The 20,708-nt window shown below is 48.2% G+C and overlaps 1 protein-coding gene and 1 long non-coding RNA gene across 2 annotated transcripts in view; both read left to right on the plus strand.

Annotated features, from left to right (window-relative positions):
• The window catches only part of LOC309645412, a 280,748-nt gene that overhangs the window by 226,757 nt on the left and 33,283 nt on the right, over window positions 1-20,708 (plus strand). The window lies entirely within an intron of this gene.
• KIAA1755 overlaps window positions 1-20,708 on the plus strand; it is a gene marked incomplete at its 5' end in the record, with an annotated part of 45,976 nt that overhangs the window by 4,845 nt on the left and 20,423 nt on the right. The window contains 4 exons of the mRNA XM_082432066.1: window positions 6,702-6,977; window positions 10,640-11,963; window positions 12,453-12,650; window positions 20,363-20,486. Coding sequence (XP_082288192.1) covers window positions 6,702-6,977; window positions 10,640-11,963; window positions 12,453-12,650; window positions 20,363-20,486 — 1,922 coding nt within the window. The remainder of the gene's footprint in view (window positions 1-6,701; window positions 6,978-10,639; window positions 11,964-12,452; window positions 12,651-20,362; window positions 20,487-20,708) is intronic.

Below are 20,708 nucleotides of genomic sequence, written 5' to 3' on the forward strand. Positions count from 1 at the left end.
CCTGAACCTGATTGTACCTTGAATTCTAGAAAGGCCCCGCTTGGAAGGGCCCTTAGAGATAGATAAGCCCAATGGTCCCATTTTACAAATGGGGAAACTGAGGCTAAGATAACCCAGTGAGTCAAGGGTGGAATCTCACCTTCCCTAGGCGTTTCTGCCACGGAGGAGAGCAGGGGTTGAAGGTAGTAGCCCTAGGACACTGCCTACCTCAGATTTCCTCAGTTCTCTCTCTTCCCAAGCTAGGAGGTGTCGATGCTAAGTGATGCTAAAATCTTTGCCTGTTGGAGAAAATGGATAAATCTGGACCTTTAAGAAGAGTTCAGCCCACCTCTCAGAAGGCCCAGCTAACAACATCTGGTGAGACCATTTAAAAAGGGAATCAGACTTAAAAACACACACACACAATCACACTTTTATATCCCCACTCCCAATTATAAGAGCTCTACAGTCTGGTAACAGAACGTTTGGAAAATCCAGCAACTATGAGGAAAATTAAAACTGTGACTTACAAGGCCCCTGTCCCTCACAGCCCTCAGGGGTAACTGCAGTTAACACTTTATTTCATGGCCTCTCGGCTTACACACATTTTTACACAGTGGAGATCACACTGCATGGGAATTTTTTAAAAAATTCCAGTGGTCAGAAGAGTAGTTACTGCTGGACTGGGGGCTTGGCCTGGGAGGGGGCTTCTTTCTGGGGTGGCGGAAATCTTGTCTGCCCATCTGGGTAGTGGTTCCAAGGGTACATACAGAGGTAAAAATGCATCAACCTATGCTCTTTATACTTGTTTATTTTACTTGATAAGACTTAAGATCACAATAATAATAGAGGCTCATTGCAAAGACATTGATCAGAAATTTACAAACACCTGCACTCCCACTCCTCCCCTGCCCAGACAGGATTGCTGGGAACAGACACTCTTCTGTGTCCTTTGGCACCATACAAGGTTCCTTGGGTCAGTCCAGAAGGTCTGTGAGCATCATATAGGTGCCAGCACCCTTGGTGGGCTCCATCTCTGGCCCTGAGCCACAGGGGAGGGGGCTGAAGGGCTTCAGACTGGCTCTGGCCTGTGGCACCCTCTTCCTTCTCAGCTTCACACCATCTCCTGCCTCAGGTCCTGTCGAGGAACAGTTAAAGTCCCGGCCTGGCTGCGCTCATGTGGGAGGAATGGAAACATGTCGATTAAGTTTCACGGAAATCATTTTGAGGGGCCCACGTCTGGCCGATGGTGTTTGGGTTCCTGTGGTCCCAGGCTGGGCTGCCCGTTTGATTTTGAGTGGAGAGTAGCCAGCTCTCCTCCCTGCAGCCGCCTGGACCTCGTCACCGTGTGCTTCCCCCAATACTTGGACAGCTTATGAGCCCCTGGGGCTCAGGCCTGTAGCAGCAGGTAATGCTCTGGCCAAGAGCTCGGAGTCCCGTTGACCTGGAACATTCTTCCTTTTTACTGGCTGCCCCTTATATGGTTACAGTGTGCGGCCAGCTGAGCCAGTGTGCGAAAGCCAAGACGTTCCAGGCTGCAAGCCTTGGTCTGTGAGAGGTAAACATCATTATTGGGCCCCACTTGAAACAGTGCAGGATAGACAGCTGGGAAGGCCGCCTCCAAGGCTGATGGCTGGTGGTGGCCCCAAGGCAGACACCCAGGGACAGAGGCAGAGGGTAGGCTTGACCCGTCCAGACCTGCGTTGGATCCTGGCTCTGTCTTTCTCCCCTTCTCTGTGATCCTGGACCAGATAAAGAGTCTTAGTTTCTTTATCTGCAGAATGGGATGTTCCTACTTTGCCCCTAGGATGGTTGTGTGGCCAAGAAAGAGAATGTGAGTAGAGGGCCTGGTGAATAGCAGGCACCTAGAAACTGTCATTATTATGGGGGTGACCCTTGTGGATTCAGGAAGGGACCAGGAGGGGAAAGATGTCTTCAAACAGAGGCTGAGACTTGAGCTTTGTCCGACAGGATGAGTAAAAATAAATAACAACAGCAAAAACAACAGCAGCAACAACTTTACTTTTCTTAAGACTCCTATATCTGTTATCCCCTTCTATCTCCAGAATAGTCATCTGAGCAAGGCAGGATGGGAACTAGAATCCCCATTTACAGATGGGGAAACTGAGGCAGGTCACTGTTTTCCAGAAGTTGGAATGCAGACCAAAGTTGAGACACAGGTGGTCACAGACCAAAACTAAATAACATGGAATCGTGTGGTAAGAATCGGTCTCTTTTGAACTCTCCTCTGACCTTCTGAGGACCCAGGGAGAAAGTCTCCCTCTGGTGAAAAGATGTCTTTAACACCTTTCTAGGGTGTGGCAATCTCCTTTTGGAAGAAAGAGAGATGTCTTCACTTTCAGGAGATCACCAGATGTCCCTAGAATTTAATGACAGTATTTCTTTTCATTGTTTAGTTTATCTTGTCAATATTTTTTTTACTGAAGTATAGTTGATTTACAATGTTGTGTTAATTTCTGCTGTACAACAGAGTGGTTCAGTTATACATATATACACATCTTTGGTATTCTTTTCCATTATGGTTTACCATAGGATATTGAATATAGTTCTCTGTGCTATACAGTAGGACCTTGTTATTTATCCATTACTTTTTCTTTTAAAAATAGTTTATTTTTCTAGAAATTGAATGGTAAAAATAGATTTTATATAATAAATGTGTAATTATTTTATAGTTCTATATTAAATTATTTATATAAATATATACTTACATAAGATATATACATAGCTATTATAATCATACATATAAATATACTTATGAATAAATATAAAAATATATATTTAAATAAATTTTTAAAATATAAATATATATATTTAAATAAATAAAAACCACCCAATGCATCACTGATTTATTTTTGGAGTTACATTCTATTTATGCCAATTGATACTGATTTTTCCATTTAAAGTAGTGATATCCATATAATAGTAACTATAATCTGACTACAAAAATAGAAGTGATGGCTGTTGTTTAAAGAGCACCTACTAAGTGCTAGTCCTGTGCAGAGAATCTACATGTATTCTCTCATTCAACCTCACTCAACTCTTTAAGACAGGTACAATGACAGTCTCCAGGTTTTTCTTTGTTTTGTTTTATTTATTTATTTGGCTGTGCCGGGTCTTAGTTGCAGCGTGCAGGATCTAGTTCCCTGACCAGGGATCAAACCTGGGCCCCCTGCATTGGGAGTGTGGAGTCTTAACTGCTGGACCACCAGGGAAGTCCCAATCTCCACGTTTAAAGATAAGGAAACTGAAGCAGAGAGGGGCAAGTAACTTGCCAGATCACATGACCAGTAAGTGGCAGAGCCAGAATTTGAACTCAGGCAGTCTGGCCACATTCTCATAACCAGTATGGTGACATAGAGTCTCCATTTAAAATACAATTATGTACATTTTTTAAAGTAAGTGGATTTGGGGAAAAACAGTAAGTGATAATAGTACAAAAGGTATTCAGCTATGCTAACATTCATGTAGGTGACAGTGAATGATTAAATTTCCAAAAACAAAACAAAATACAGCTAGCCCAACTCCATGTACACACGAGGAAAGAGGCCCAGAGAGGGAAAGCGCTACTCAAGGCAGCACAGTGAAGTAGAACCTAGGTGAGGGGAGGGATGTGGCAGGGGAGGGGTATTGGCCTAACCGACTTAGTGTGTCTATGTGTTCACGGATGTCAGAGATGTGAGATAGGGTCCCCCAGCTTCCTGTTCTCACTGCTGTCCTCAGTATTACATGGTCAGGGAGGTGGGGTGGTATTGGGCACGCTTGGGGTTTGGCCTTGCTTGGAGGGAGGTGAGGCATTGGAAGAGGTCACGAGGCCAGATGAGCCTTTCCCTGTTCCGCCAAATTGAACCCGCACCCCGACTTCAATGTGAAAGTAGCCCCTCCTGGACTTGTACACTTGTGTGTGTGTGTGTGTGTGTGTGTGTGTGTGTGTGTGTGTCCCCTCTGGGCTTACAAATGACAGTGCCAGGACCCTCTTTCCTTCAGAATGGGGGCTGTAGACATTCATTCATTCCTTCATTCATATATTCATTCTATAGATAGCGATGGAGGGCCTACCTTGTGCTCAGCTCTGTATGGGTGCTGGGAACACAGCAGTGACACCAACATCTGTCTAAATGCCCTGGGCTAGCGTCTCCTATTTTACAGCCTCCTGGCATTAGAATCTTTCTGGGATGGAGACATGCTCTCTTCCTCTCCCTCAAAGTCTTTATTTCCCTGTCTCCAGGGGCCTCATTTATAAAAGTGATTTTCCTGTTCTAAATAAGCTCCCTTTATGCTGGATTCTTGTTTATTCTCATCTTCCTTTACATCCTTCAGCGATAGATAGACTCAGAACTTGCAGCCAGTCTGGGGCAACCAGAATGGCTTTCATCAGGCTTTTTTTTTTTTTTTTAATTTTATAGCTACTTTTATTTTATTTATTTATTTATTTTTGGCTGTGTTGGGTCCTCGGTTCGCGCGAGGGCTTTCTCTAGTTGCGGCAAGCGGGGGCCACTCTTCATCGCGGTGCGGGGACCGCTCTTCATCGCGGTGCGCGGGCCTCTCACTATCGCGGCCCCTCCCGCTGCGGGGCACAGGCTCCAGACGCGCAGGCTCAGCAGTTGTGGCTCACGGGCCCAGCTGCTCCGCGGCATGTGGGATCCTCCCAGACCAGGGCCCGAACCCGTGTCCCCTGCATTAGCAGGCAGATTCTCAACCACTGCGCCACCAGGGAAGCCCCATCAGGCTTTTTTAAGAGTCGAAAATCACAACCCTCGGATCCTAGTATTATACCTGGTTGGGACCCTCTGGCCTTGTCCCACTTGCCTATTTTACAGATAGAAAAGGTGTGATTCAGAGAGGGACACTTTATTTATCCCTCCACATTTACTGAGCACCTATATTGTGCCAGGCACTGAAAACCCTAGAAGAATAGGAGTCAGTGCCGGCTGTGTTAGTTTCCATTGCTGCTGAAATTAATGACCACAAATTTAGTAGCTTACAGCAGCATAAATGTGTCATCTTGCAGCTCTATAGATCAGCTGTCCAACATGGGCCTTGCTGGGCTCAAATCAAGGTGTTGATGGGCTGCATTCTTTTCTGGAGACTCTCAGTGAGAATCTGTTTGCCTTTCCCAGCTTCCAGGAGTCGCCCACATTCCTTGGCTTTGCCTCCGTTTTCAAAGCCAGCAGCATTGCCTCTCTCTGATACTTCTTCCACAGTCACCTTTCCTTCTGACTCTCGCCCCTTCTGCATTCTCTTCTACTTTTGAGGACCCTTGTGATTGGATTGGACTCACTTGGATAATCCAGAATAATCTCCCTACTTTAAGGCCAGCTGACTAGCAAATTTTATTCCATCTGCAACCTTAATTCTTCTTTGCCATGTAAGGTTCCAGAGATTAGGATGTGGGCATTGGGCTGGGCGAGCATTATTTTGCTTACCACTCCTGTCCTCAGGGAGCCCGGGGTCCACTGAGGGAGACAAAAATCAGCGTGGGATTTGCCATGGGAGCCCAGAAATGGGGACACCTGACCCAGCTAGGGTGAGAGTGGGAGATCAGAGAAAGTCTCCTAGAAGAGACGAGGGCTGACCTGGATCTTGCAGAACGAGGAGTTAGCCTGGTGGGAATGGAAGTAGAAGGCATCCCTGGAGGAAGGAACAGCATGTGCAAAGTCCTGGAGACAAGGGAGGGAACGTGTGTGTCATAGTGGCAGAAGCCTAGGGAGAGCAGTGAGGCTGGAGGTGAGGCCAGGTGCTTTCTGAAGGCAGTGGCGAACCTTTGAGCAGGAGACTAACAAGGCCAGGTTTGCATTTGAGAAAGAGCACCCTGGGGTACTGGTGGAGAAATGCTGGAGAGGAGGGAAACTAGAGATGGGAAACCAGTGAGGAGGTGATTCAGTGGAAGAGGTGATGGGGGCCTGGATCTGGGCAGAGCAGGCGAACAGAGCGGAGAGAGTGGGTTGGTGAGCTGATGGAGGCGAGAAGACTGTATAGGATGTGGCTGAGGGTTGTCTGTGGAGGCAGGAGGAAGGGGCGGGATGATGAGCAGATTTCTGGTTTAGGAGTCTGACTGGATGGGGAGGCAATCACTAAGGTAGGGATGTGGGGGGAGGAGTAGGCTTAGGAGAGTATTGAGTTAGATTTACGTATTGATGGTCTGTGCCCCATAAACATCTAGAGGAGGCATCCTGGATAGATGAAGATGGAGCTCGTATCAATCATATCAACTTGTATCAGTTAGTTACTGCTGTGTAACAAACCACCCCAACTGAGTGGTATAAAACAGCAATCACTCATTATCACTCATGCGTCTGCATGTGGACTGGGGCTTGTCTCATCTAGGGTGGGCTTCGCTGGTGGCTCAGCTTCAAACTGCAGGTCTGCAGGTCTGCAGGTCAGCCAGGTGGTGAGATTTGGGCATGCTGACCTCTCCTTTCCCTCTGGCCCTGACCTGGATGCCTTCGCCTGTTCCTCTACTCCACCTTGGATCAGCAGATGACGTTTGAGCAAAGATCTGCAGGAGGTGAGGGAATGAGGATGTCTTAAGGAGGAGTATTCTAGGCAGAGGGAACAGCCAGTGCAAAGGCCCTGAGATGGGATTGTTCCTGGTATGTTTGAAGAACAGGAAAGAAGGCCAGTGTGGCTGAAGGGGGTGTGTGAGTGGTAGGGTGTAGCAGAGGAGTTCAGAGTTAGCAGGAGCCTTAGTTATCTGAGGCCAGGAAGATCAGGGGAAGTGGCCCCTACCCTTATTATTATTGCTACTATCACTTTTCATCCTCTCCTCCTTTCCCCCACAGGACCCTCCATCCTTGGATGCAGCCATCCAGCATGCCCTGGCGGGCCTCTATCCCCCTTTTGAGGCCACAGCACCCACCATCCTGGGTCAGGTGTTCCGTCTCCTTGATTCTGACTTCGGGGGCGATGGACTGAACTTCCTCCTGGATTTCCTGATCCCTGCCAAGCGCCTGTGTGAACAAGTGCGCGAAGCAGCTTGTGTAAGTCAGAAGGGATGTGGGACCGGGGGACAAGCTCTCCCAGAAGGCCAGGGGCTGGAGGTGAGCAGAGAAGGAGGTGGGCTGGTGAGTGTGTTGTTGAAGAGCATGAACTGAGGACGTGGGATGGCTTTCAGGTATCATTGCTTGCTCCAAAAAAGACTTCAGCCCCACAAATGGACAGGAAGGTCACTTGGCCCTTTACCCTCTGACATCTAGGAGTCAATCACGTTTGCACTTTGACTAACAGGGAGGGAGGCCAGCCTTGTGGGTTCTCTGGCCCCCCAGGAACTGGCATTGTGGGCATCATCTGGCTGTCTTGGCTGAAGTGGTGCAGCTTCAATGGAAACAGTAGAGAATGTCCCAGACCTTCCCTGGAGCCCTCGTGGCATCAGGACTCTCACTCTCTTCCCTGGAGACTCCTTCAACCCAGATCTCAGGGAGGCCTCTCCTGAGGCAAAGAGGAAAGAAAAGTGTTTTAGGCAGGACTCACTGGCTGCAAATGACAGATCCTTACTCAGACCAGGACAGGGTGATTCAGACCAAGGCCCGAGATGTTCCACTGATCAAACTCCTCGAGGACTCTTTCTGTCTCTTGTCTCTGCTTCTACTGCTTGCCAGAATCATTCTTACAGGCTAGGTGTTTCTCAAGGCTGGAGCCCAGGGCAGCACTAGGATCAAAATCCTACTCTGGAGAGGAAAATGAACTCCTCCCCATCAGTTGCAGATAGAAAATCACAAGGAAGGATCCTGATTGGCCAGGCTCGGGTCCTGTGTCCCTGCTTGGACCAATCCCTGTGGCAAAAGGAATGGGGTACCAGGATCGGCCAGGCTTGGATCCTGTGTCCATGCTTGGACCAAGTATTGCAGCCAGAGAAATGGGATACCAGGATTGACCAGGCTTGAGTCATATGCCTACCTCTAAGCTCAGAGGGTGGAGACTGTTTTAAGAAAGGGTGGGGAGAGGCCTTTGGAGACCAAAGCCTCAGATGCCCACTGCTAGAACTTACCCACACCCTTCACAGAGTTGCTGACTCTGCCCTACTCTTCTGTTATTCAGTGCCCACCCCTACTGCCCCAGCGTCAAGCATCGCTAACAGCATCTTAGGTCCTACTAGCCTTTCCTGAGTTGGTCATGCCTGTCGGGGACCTGGCACATCAGGAGGACAAATAAGCAGAGGGACCATGTGCATCATTTCAGTGATAGAAAGAAATTGAATGTAGCAGCTAAAAGTTCAGGCTTAGGAGCCAGAATTAGAGATGGTTGGAACTGGAAGGAAATAGATCATTCATTTAAGCTACTTAGCACAGTGCCTGACACACAGAAATAGCTCCATACACATTTGCTGTTCTTTTAGGAGAAGGAAGAGTCTCACTGAAACATTGCAGCCAATTTCCACACATCCATGTTGACATTATTTAACCCATATCCTCCCCATCCTTATTTCTTCTCCCTGACAAGCTGTACAACTTCCTGCTTCCTTTATTTGGCCATTAAAACTGCATTTGCACTGTCTCTTTCCCCATTTCTTCCAGGGACAAGGGTGACAACATTTAGATTTCTTTATTTTCAATTATCTTTAACTTTAATCATAATTATAGGTGAATTCGTGTCGTCTCAGAGCAGGGGGTAGTAGCGTGGGATTAATGTATGCCCTCAGGAGTCAGGTGCCCCAGGTTCAGATCCAGGCTCCATCACTATGAAGTTGGGGGATCTATGTCACCTCTCTGAGCTTCAGTTTTCTTATGTAGGAAGTGGGAATGTTAATAACACAGGATGTATGTACCTCACTGAGATGATACACACAGCTTAGCCCAGAGCCTGGCATGAAGTAATTGCTCAGTAGCTCCTGGCTTTTACTTTCCCACTGTCTCCTTTCTCCCTCTGAAATAAGAATGTGCCAGCCTCAAAGTCTGCCTTTATAACCACCAGCACCCAGAAAGACAGCCACCATCAATGAAGTCTAGAGGGACTAAGGACAGATACAGCCGACTCCAAATGTGAAAGTCTAGGCACAAGTCCTGCTTTTGCTACTTTTCAGCTGTGTGACTATGAGGCAATTCTTTAGCCTCGGTTTCCTCATCTGTAAAGTTGAGGAACTTTCCTGAACTGCCTGCACCACTGAGTTACTGAGAGTCAAATAAGGTGATCTCAACAGTCATTTCTATGGTGCTTTGCTATTTGCAAAATACCTCTGGGCTGTTTCGTCTCGTTCACTGAGAAGGTGATGGAAAAGATGTTGTAAACAGCAGAAGGCTATGTGAAAAGGCTGGAGTTACACAGACTCGTGGGGTTTATGGATATGAAGCTTGGAGACAGCCGAATCTGCAGTGTAACTGAAATGAACTGGTTTATCAACATGGTAGGTACAAGTATGGTCAGATCACATTATTTCCCCAATTAATAATTCCAGGAAACACCTGCTTAATTAACAGGAAGTTTAGTGTCACCCTCTGGAGGTCTCCTGTATACACATCCAAATTATATGAGATTATCCAGGGCTTATTCGATCTGTAGGAATCAGATCAGACTCTTTTCCAAAAGTCAGGTAGAGAAAGACCTGTTGTCAGTCCGGTGGAGCTGTTGTTTCTGTTGTTGCCACATGGTGTCACTGTTGAACACTGGATCTGCACAGCCCTGACAGCCCCCTGGAGAGGCCCCAGGATGACTTGCTGTGTCTACCTATATAGAGAATTGCTGGCACCTTCTGTTTAAATTTTTTTTTCTTGTTTAGCCTCACCTGCCGTGTTGTTAACTGCTAATGGGAAATAAATAAATAATAAACAAACAGATAAACATTCTGGGTCTGACTTTCAGACCCAGAAGAGCGGAATGATTTTTCAGGGCCAGCCAGCAAGTTCGTGGCAGGGTCAGATTTCCTAACTTCTCACTTAGTAGCGTTTCTACTTCACTCTGTAATCTCTCTCTATTTTACAAATTAGAGAATGGAATAAAGGCAGTAAGTAACCTTTTTTAAAAATTGGAAATCCTACAATTTTTCAAAAGGTAAATATTGTCAAAGGGAGAGGGAAATAATATTTATTGAACATCTACTTATTCTAGGTTATGCATTGTGTTGGTTTTTAAAAAAACATAAATGTATTTATAATCGAACTTAATCCTCATACCAACCCAATAATACCACTACGTATCATTATTCCTATTTGCAAATAGGGAAATGGAGACTCAAAGAAGTTAAGTCATTTGCACAAATTAGTGATTCAGACCTTGGAAGCCATGTCTCCCTGGCTAAAGGGGAGGGTTTAGCTTGAGCTGGGTTGAGAGAAGTTTTGATAGGTGGAGAGGAGAAGGGAGCCAGCAGGATGATCCTCATGGGAAAGGCGCTTGCTAACTGGTGCGTGGCACTCAGAGCTTTTCTCCTTTGGCCCAGTAGGCTAGCAAGTATTTTCAAGGTCAGGGCCAGGACTAGGGTGAGCCAGAGGCGTGGAAGGCACAACATTTAAGGAGGCGCTCCCCCTTGGGGCTGTGTGACTTGCAGGATGCTGAGAGTGGGGCCTCCTTGGATGCTGTGTCCTAGGCACCTTTCTTGCCTCACCTGAGTCCCCGACCTGTTCAGGGTTCCTTCTGGGAGAGGGAAGGAAGCAAACCCGTGGGCGGGGTTTTCAGGGCCAGATTCTCTGATGCCATCCCCTTCTCTTTGCAGACCCCCTACTCACACCACCTCTTCCTGCATGAAGGCTGGCCGCTGTGCCTGCGCGATGAGGTTGTGGTCCACCTGGCATCCCTCAATCCCCTCTTATTGCGCCAAGGTGACTTCTACCTCCAAGTTGAGCCCCGGGAGGAGCAGTCCGTCTGCATCATGATCAAGTGCCTCTCTGTGGACCTCCACACAGTGGACACGAAGCCTGTTCCCGAGTCATCCTACCCTATACTTTTCACCCAAGCCTGGCTGGAGGCCATCAACAGTGACTTTGAGGGCAGTCCCCTACACAACTGCCTGGTAGCTTCAGAAGGTGGGATTGCCCCTGTGCCCTGGACCAAAATAACCAGCCCAGAGTTTGTGGATGACAGACCCCAAGCAGTAAATGTCCTCTCCCCAGCCTGGAGATCCCTTCAATTAGAGGCACTGGATTTGAGCAGCCCCCAAGAGCTGCACCAGGCCAGGTCCCCAGGCAGCCAGGTGCTACTTGCCCAGAGTTTGGCCAAGGGCAAGGGCAGGACACATGGGGACAAGTATCCAGGACTCATCAAAGTGGAGCAAGCTGGGCCTGGGCAGGTGGGCTTCAGGATGGACCAAGTGGCCAGCCAGGACTTGGAGGGAGATTATGTGTCTCTCCTGGACTTTTCCCAAGAGAACCGAGGAGGGTCTCCCAGTAAGGAGGTGGAGACATCCAGTGCGTATCCTTTTGGGGCACAGGAGGAGGAAATCCCTTTCTCTCAAAGGATACTGCCTCTCTCAGGGGCCAATGGGGGGCCTTCTTTGGAAAAATGGACTGGTGAGAAGCCAGCAGGTTTGGGGGAGAAACCCTGTGTTTGGGACTTGAGGAGAAAGGTTAATCATAAAGTTCCCACCCAAGACTCAGAACACCAGCCCCAAGAGCCCTACCTCAGCGTCCTTGTAAACCCACTGCATTGTGCCTCTGGCCTCGGGCCAGGTGTCTCAGAAGAGCCAGCTCCCTCCGAGACACAGGGACCTCTGGGAGACTCAGAGAATATAGTCCAGTTCAATCCGGGACCAAAACAAGCATACTCTGCCCGGCTGCGCCCAGCTTCCCCTCCTGCTCCTCCAGCCCCTGAAACCAAGATGGAAGAGAGGACCCAACAGGAAAATGGGAGACTTCCCAAGCCTGTGGCCAAGCCCCGTCAAAACACTTCCCCCACTCCTGGGCTCAAATTCTCTTTCTTAAAGTGGCAGAGGCAAGGCCCTGTGACCCAGGAGAAAGCCTCGTTCCAGCATGACGGGCCCTGGAAAGTCCTGTGTTCACTCTACTCTCCCAAACCCAACCGAGACAAGTGCTTGGGGAAAGGTAAGTTGCCCACTCGCTCAGCTGGACAGGGGAACTGTTCTCTGCATGTGATCAGGTGACAAGGTGGCACAGGCTGTCAGGGACAGAGACCCACCTGGCCTGGCTCAGTCTCAGGGATTTAGAGCATGGGGTGGCATGTCAAAAGACTTGAGGTCTCATGGGCCTGGAACTGAGCAAGGTTCTGTGATTGTGTTGAGATGGCCTGAGTCTACACCCCAGCTTGGCCACGCACTGGCTGGGTGACCTTGATCAAGGACGTAACCTCTGTAAGTCCAGATCTCCCTGTCTATACAATGGGGATCTCGTCTGCCTCCTCAAGTTGTTTTCAGGGTCAAAGACACACCAGAAGTAAGGAGCTTAGCACAATGCCTGCCCCATAGAAGGAGATCAATCTTGTAAGCTGTTACTATTAGAATGTGAAAGAGAAAACATTTTCCCTGGGAAAATCCATCTTCTGCTTAACACTCTTTGTTGTTTTTTTTTCCCCAGCTGGAACAACTCAGACCAAAACTTCTGGTCCAGACGCTGACTCAGACCCACTGACCGAGGAAAAGGCTGGCTTCCCAGAAGCTTCTGCAGGCCCTCCAGAAAAAGGCCCCACTCTGAATGCGGAGCCCCCAGGGCCTGAGCCCAGGTTTGGGGCTCTGAGCATGGAGATCTTCCATTCCAGGATAGCATGCCTGCCAGGTCCTCAGGGATTGTAGGGGCAAGTGGAGGTGGAGGGGAGAGAGCTGTGGGGATGGGGAATGGGGCTGGGGTCCCTGAGTACCCTCAGATGCGGGTGGGTATAGGGGAGGCAGGGAAAGTCCTAGAGGCCTGTGTTCTGGATCAAGCCTCCCTGGGACTCAGATTCCATAAGTTTCCAATGAAGGAGGTTAAAGCAATTTCTAGCAATCCATCCATCCATCCATCCATCCTTCCATCTTACTTTCAGCGAGGCCATCAAGGTTGATGTCTTAGGTCAGGTTCCCTAGAAGCAGCGCCTAAGACAGGGATCCTTGAAAAAGTGATTTATTTTACTGAGGGTTGCCCTCAGGGGAAGGGGAGTAACGGAAGCAGGGCAGGGCAAGGGAGGAGCTAAGCCTGGATGTGGCCTGATTCCCCGGGGCGGGGGATGGGGGATGGGGGGCGGTTCCTGGAGCATGAATTCCATCACAGAGATGGTTCCATCTTAAGGTTCAGGGGCTGACTTTTGTACCCCTGGATCTGTCAGTCATCAACTGCAGGCTGATCCTGGGATGGGGATGCAGGTGAGCCCATGATCCAGTTCAGCCGAGGGCAATTCTTCAGACAAGGGGACGTCTCTAAGCCAATTTACAGCCAATAATTACAGTCTCTGGGGGACGGGTGCTCTGGCCTGATGAAGGGGTCTGGTTGGGCACTAACATCATCCAATACTGAGAGCATTATCACTCCTGTTTAATATTTATTCATCTTTGCAATTAATATTTGCTGAGCACCGCTGTGTGCCACGCCCTGGGCTTAGCACTGAGGATTCAGCAGGGAACCAAGCCTGCCCTCAGGAAGCCTATATTCTACTGGTGGAGAAAATTCAACAGGTTATTACAATACGGTGTAAAAAAATTGTGACTGTGGGGCAGTACAGGGGGCTGTGGGAGGACAGATGAGGCCCCTGGCCCGGGCTTGGGGTGGAGGAAGTAATGTGAAGCTCAGTCCTGTAGTATGAGTAGGTGTTATCCATGTAAAGTGGTGGGAACGGTGTTCCAAGCTGAAGGAACAGCATGTGCAAAGTTCTGGCAGCAAGAGAAACCACCGTGCTTTCTGGGAACTGACTGTTCTGCAATTCTGTTTTACTTCATAGACTTCTAAATCTCTGCAGGACACGTCTGTGGGGACATTGCTCTGTCATTTTGAAGCTCCTGGGGAGCATTGTCTGTCACCTTCTTGGTCATCATTGTTGAAGTTCATGCTGTTTATTCCCATATTAATGTACACAGAATCTCACGATCCTTTTAGGGCTGTCATGTTACAAGAACTCAGATTTTATACATCCAAGTCCCTGTTCTTAGAGGCTGGAGACCTTCATTCTAGTTCCAGCTCTACCCCGAGCTCCCTGTGTGACCTTGGAAGAGTCACTTGCCCTCTCTGAGCCTCACGCTCCTCCTTGTGTAAGAGGAGAAGGAGAGGAAGCACATTGGACCTGACTCGCTGTCACTCTTTCCACAATTACTCTCTTGTAATTTGTTTGGCTTGCAACATATACTGATGGGTCCCAAGTGCCCAAACAGTGCCTGGCACATAGTCGGTGCTCAAAACTATTGGAGTGAATGAACATTCTCCACATGGACGTTCTTTCCATTCCCTTCCTTGACCTCCTCTTCATCAGCGATCTTGTCCTCATTACTCCAGCTACTCCTCCCATGGCCGTCCCCCATAACTCACTGCTCTCTCCCTCATTACAGTGTCTCTCTTCCCAGATCACACATTACCTCAATTTCAATAGCCCTTTTGTCCCCAGAACTCTCAACCCATTGATCCAACCACCTTTCCACTGTCCCTCCCCACCCTCCATCATGTCCCCACTTCCTCCTTCCCAGCCTCCATTCCATGGCTCATCGACGTGATCACTTCCTTTTAAACACTCTCATGTCCCTTGCCTTTCTCTTCTGCCTTCGTACTTTCCTGGAGAAATCCCAACCTCAGTTAAATCCAACTCTCTGCCTGCTTTCCCCCCTTGCACCTTTACAGCTGAACAAAGCCAGAAAATCCACATAGCCACACCGACTGGTTGCCCAAACTCAGTGATTCCTGACCACTGGCCTCCAGTCGGTACCACTGGTGCCCATGGATCCTGTTAGTCTTCCAGAGTCTTGAAAGGTGCCCCCACTGTCCTTGCTGAATGACGATTTCACACCTGCTCCCTCCTCTGACCTTCACCACCATCTCCCTCAGCCTTACTCTCAGCTGATGACCTTCCTTCTTGTTTCACTGAGCAAGTAGAAGCAATCAAAAGGAAAGTCCACAAACTCCTGCCACCCCATTTAGCTACCTACCTGCATCGGTACCCACCCCCTCAGCATTCTATTACAGATACAGGGAACAGTCCCTTCACTGGTGCACTGCACCTCCCCACCTACTCAAAGACATCCCTCTGGCAAGATTCTCCTCTCTTCCCTACATAATCACCTTTCCTCCTCTCCATTGGACCATTTCCATCAGCATAAGAGCATGCCCAGCTTGGAATGACCCATTCTAGGCCCCTATTCTCATCTTTCTTTTACATCAAAACCCCACATAGGAGTTGTCTGTGCTCCTTATCTCAGTACCTCCTCTCCTCTTATTCTCTCTTCAACTCACTCTAATCAGAGTATTTCCTCCACCTTGACATTGGAGCAGGTCTTTTCAAGGTCACCAATGACTTCCATGTTTCTAGATCCAATCGTCAATTCTCAGTCCTCATCCTCCTTGACCCATCAGCAGCATTTGACACAGATGACTGCTCCCTCCTTACTGAAAGGCCTTCTCAACTTGTTTTTCAGTCTTTACTCTCACCTGGGTTTCTTCCTATTTCACCGGCCACACCTTCTCAGCCTCCTTTGCTGCCGCCTCCTCATCTCTCAACCTGGAAACCTTGGAGGCTCCCCAGAGCTCAGTCCTTGGACCCCTTCTCCTCTCCCCCTAGACTCACTTCCTTGGCGATCTCATCCCATCTCACTGGTGAATATTTGTTTTAAATGTTGTCTCTACGCTGATAACCCCCACATTTATTTTTCCAGCCTGGTCTCTGTCCATGAACTCCATACTGATCCATCCGTCTGTGTACTTGACGTTCCTACTTAGATGTCTAACAGGCATCTCTAACTTAACATGACCAAAGATGGACTCCTGATTTCACTCCCCCCTGCACCCTTCCCAGGCTTCTAGTCTCTCCTAGAACACTAGATCCTGGAGAACATTCTCTTACACCCTACATCCAGTTTGTTAGCAAGTCCTGTCAACTCTTCCATCAAATTATATACAGAATTTGATGACTTCACACCACCCAGGGCCAAACCAGCATAGTTGCTTGCCTATTACAGTAGTATCCTCACTGGTCTCTTTGCTTCCATTGGCGTTTCCTTGTAGCTGAAACAGTCCCCAAAGTCTGTGCTCCAAGATCAAGATCTGCTCCAGGCCAGCCCGTGTGAAGCAGGCATCCCAGGCTCCCCATTAGGATCTTTCCCTCACCTCCTTGCCTCCTTTCTTCTCCTCAGGTCCTTTCAGCTCCAAACTTTCCACAAAGATCTGTTCTCAGGAAAGAGACTACTCAACACTAAGGTGTGAATGACTGCTCCCATTCTGAGGGTGGGAGTTACATATTCATTTCCAATGGTGGTCATAGCAAATTACCAGAAACTCAGTGGCTTTAAAAAACATAAATGTAATATCTTACAGTTCTATAGGTTAGAAAGCCCAGATCTCGCTGGGCTGAGATCAAGGTGTCAGTGGGCTGTGTTCTTTTCTGGACACTCTAGGGGAGAATCCATACCTTGTCTTTTCCAGCTTTTAGAAGCTGCCTACCTTCCTTGGCTTGTGGTCCCTTCCTTCACCTTCACATCCAGCAACAGCACAGCCCTCTGACCCTTCATCTTTCTTGATATCTTTCTCTGACTGGCTGAAGCCAGGAAAGGGTCTCTGCTTTTAAGGATCATGTGATTAGATTGGGCCCACTTAGATAATCTAGGCCTAGATTATCTCCCCATCTCAAGGTCCTACCTTAGTGATATCTGCGAAGTCCCTTTGCCAGGTAAGCTAGCACATCCACAGGCTCTGGGGATTCCAGAATGGATATCTTTGGAGCCATGAGTCTGCCAACCACAGGCACAGAGCCTCTGGAGAGGACTTTTCACAAAAAGCCCCTGATGCAGAAGAGAGGGAACAGGGTCCCAGGGGTTGAGACCTCACCCTGAGCTTTCAGTTGCTCTGTACATATCTTTAAAATCTTTGTCTTTATAATTTCTATACATTATTATAATTCTTATAATTAAGAATTATATTTACACTTTCATATAAAAATATATATTTCAATATTTTAAAAATGCTTTAAATTGCTTGCCAGTTAAATTACTAGCATCCCCCCCACCCCCGCCAAGACTTGGAGTGAGTGCTTCAGAAGGTACAACAAGTTTTTCAGTGCCTTTGGGTAACACCACCCACCCACCACCTCCCAACCTGCCATCTGCATTTCTTCCTGAGATCATAACCCAATGTGAACAGCGCAGCTTCCAGCCAGGCTCTGAGATGCTAACGATGGTATTCCTGGCACCAGCTGTCAGATGAGGGCCGCATCTGGGGCAAGGGGGCCTCCCAGGTGAAAGCAGGTCAGGTGGACAGCTGTCCATCACTCCAGTGCACTCAGCCAGCATCTGTGTGCTCAGCCGGCCCTGGCTGTGTGCAGAGCCCTGTGCCAGGCAGAGCTTGGCGGGGGGACCAGACACTTGAACTGGTCACTGTGTCCCAGTATGGAATGTCCCTGAGTGCTTGAACCCTTTGCTACTCAAAGTGTGGTCCGGGGACCAGATACATCAGCATCACGTGGAGCTAGAGAGAGATGAAGAATCTCAGGCTTGCTGGACCACAGCCTGCATTGTAGCAAGATCCCTAGCACACCAAAGTTTGAGAGGCCCTACTCTGACCATTTATTCATTGGTCAATTCCTGACATTGATTATTGGCTCCCGTCCTGTGCTGAGCACTGGCATATAAAGAGTTTGAGCCAGTGAACAGCCTTAAGGAGCCCTCAGTCTTGCAGGCTCTAAAAGAGGCCTAGGTTTGCTGGGGGAACCTGGGGTGGGAGAAAGGTCTCTATAGAGGGCAGGGAGGATGTCTTCCTGGAGGAGGTGGCATCTCAGCCGGACTTTGAAAGCTGAGGAGAGTTTCACCAGATGGAGAGGGGAGAGGGAAGGGAGCCTCTGGCAGAAGGAACAGTGTGAACAAAGGTGGGGAGGTGGGAAAGGGTCAGGCTCATTTATGCGATGACGGATGACCCAGTCCAGCTGGGCCATTGGTGACAAGGAGAGACATAGTGTATTAGTCTGCTAGAGCCGCCCTAACAAAGTGTCATAGACTGGGGGGCTTAAACAACAGGAATTTATTTTCTCACAGTTCTGGAGGCTAGAGGTCCAAGATCAAGGTGTTGGCAGGGCTGGTTTCTTCTGAACCTCTCTCCTTGGCTTGTAGATGGCCATCTTCTCCCTGTGTCTTCACATGGTCTTCCCAATGTGTGTCTGTGTCCAAATTTCCTCTTCTTACAAGGACACCAGTCAGATTAGATTAGGGCTCACCCTAATGGCCTCATTTTAATGTAATCACCTCTTTAAAGACCTTATCTCCACATGCAGTCACATTTTGAGGTATTAGGGGGTTAAGACTTTGACATGTGAATTTGGGGGGAGAGGACACAATTCAGGTCATAACCTAAAGTATACGAAATGAGGCTGGAAGAGTGTGCAGATCTTGGGGAGACTTAAGTGCCAGGTTGAGAAATTTGTGCTTTCTGCATGAGGCCATGAGGAGCCATGGAAGGTTCTAGAGCAGGGGAGTAGCACCACTGGAGCTGTGATTGAGCTCCAATACAGCAGACAAAAGCTCATCTCTTGGTGTGGTCCAGGGTCAAGGACTGAATCAGGCATGACCTTCACCTTAACTGGCAAGTTGGGTACTGTGGCAGATGGGGAAGCTGCTTCCTCTCTCCAGGCCTCAGTCTCCTCATCAATAAAATGGGCTCAGGGACATAAAGTAGCATTTCCTGACCTGAGGGACCCAATGGCTCTGAGAGGATTTCAGAGGGATATGTACAAACATCTCTAACTTTGCAAGTTATGTATTTTCTTCATGATTTAATTATTTCACTTTTTAAAAACTTTCTTTTATGAATAATTTCAAACATAGAGAAAAGTAGAGACTATAGAATAATGAAAACCCATATACCCATTACTCAGATTTAATAAATCTTAACATTTTGGCATGTTTCATCTTTTTTTTTTCTGAAGTATTTTAAAGTAAATTACAGATCTTCATATTTTACCTGTAAATATTTTAATGCGCATCTCTTAACTACAAGGACATTTTCCCTAATAACCACAATGTCACTAAGCACACCTAAAAAAATTAAAAATAATTCCTAATACTACTCAATACCCAGCTCATATTCAAATTTCCCATATTGTCCCCAACAAAATGTTTTCCTTTTGGAATTTAGTATAAATGAATATTAGGAAAAATCAAACCCATGATATCAAGAGGATATAAAAATATATATATACATATATATGCACATATATGTACAAATATATATATTTGTGTGTATGTACAAATGTATATATTAATGTATATATTTTTGCATAAAATGTATATACAAATGTAGATTTTTAAATTTTTAAATTTTAAAATTTTCAAACATATGTGAAAGAAAGAATGCTCTCGATGGTTGCACCCCTGTGTAAGGCAGCACTTGTGAAGGTGGTTAAGTTTGTCCAAGGCTTCATGAGCTACAAAGGGTCTCACACACTTATACACTGTGGAGGGTTGTACCCGCATGCAGTAGATCTTGCTCATTGCAGGGTGGCCTTGAATGAGTTGACTCTGGGGGGCAGGGCTCCGAGCCCAGGGTGCAGGACAGGCTCAGTTTCCAGAGGCCTGGGACTCTTTCCCCCTGTACTTCCCCTTCCCCGCAGCATAGACAGTCTGTGCTGACCCCCTGGGACTCAGACTCTTGACCCCTGTGGGGAGCACGGGGCACCCTGTCCTGATTCCTAGAACAGGAAATAGTCGGTGCAGAACTCATGGCTGGCAGTTAGCAAGAATAAATAGTGAGCTGGAAGCCATGGGCTGCACACTCACCACACGGGGGGCTGAGATGAGGACAGAAATGATGATTGTTATAACGACTGCTGTTTATTAGGCCCTTGCCCTGTGTCAAGTGCTTCTCAGGAACTGTTTCATTTAGTCTTCAAAATACCTTCATAAGTTCAGTATTGTATTCTCCCCACTTAACAGATGACGAAACTGAGACTCAGAGACACACTGACTTGCCTAAGGACACACAGCAAGTCAGTGTGTCCCTTAAACATGGGTTTAAGCTGGGACTTAAACCCATGTCTGTGTGACCCCAAAGCTCATTCCATGAGCTTCGTTTCCCAGGTTGCCCAGTACAGAGGGTGCCCAGAGGAGGGTGAGGCTGCCTCTGCATGGAGGAGTGTTTCAGGGATGACTTTTCTGAGGAAGTGGCTTTTGAGCTGGGTCTTGAGGGATGAATAAGAGTTCAGAGTTCACAGGGGGAGGAGAGAAAGCGTATTCCAGGCAGAGGGACCGGTACAGGCAGAGGCTTGGAGGCCACAGAGCAGGTTCCCGTAGAGGGGGCTCCACCAGAATTCTCAATGTGTGTGCTTTCTCCTGTAGGAGGTCGGGACAGGGCAGGGCGGCCCCTGCTTCTGGTGTCAACCACCAAGGGGCCCTGGGAGGCACCATGGTGCACAGCCTCAGAGGTCACCAAGCTGTTCTCCTACCTGTGCACCATCCCCAGGTAAGGGGCTGGGCCAGCCTGACCACCCCATCCTACCTCGACCTCTCAGCCCAGAGCCCAGCACCAGGTAGCAGATGGAGGGATCCTTCCATCCAGTCATCTGTTTCCAGAGCTGGTCCTGAGCCAGATGCTGGGGGGAAAGCAGGACAGACTTGGTGCCTGCCATCAGGGCGTTCACAGGCTGGCGGGGGAGGTGGATGGTGTGCAAGAAACAGACATGGA

Source organism: Balaenoptera physalus (assembly GCF_965194825.1).
Source record: "Balaenoptera physalus genome assembly, chromosome: 16".
NCBI lineage: Eukaryota > Metazoa > Chordata > Mammalia > Artiodactyla > Balaenopteridae > Balaenoptera > Balaenoptera physalus.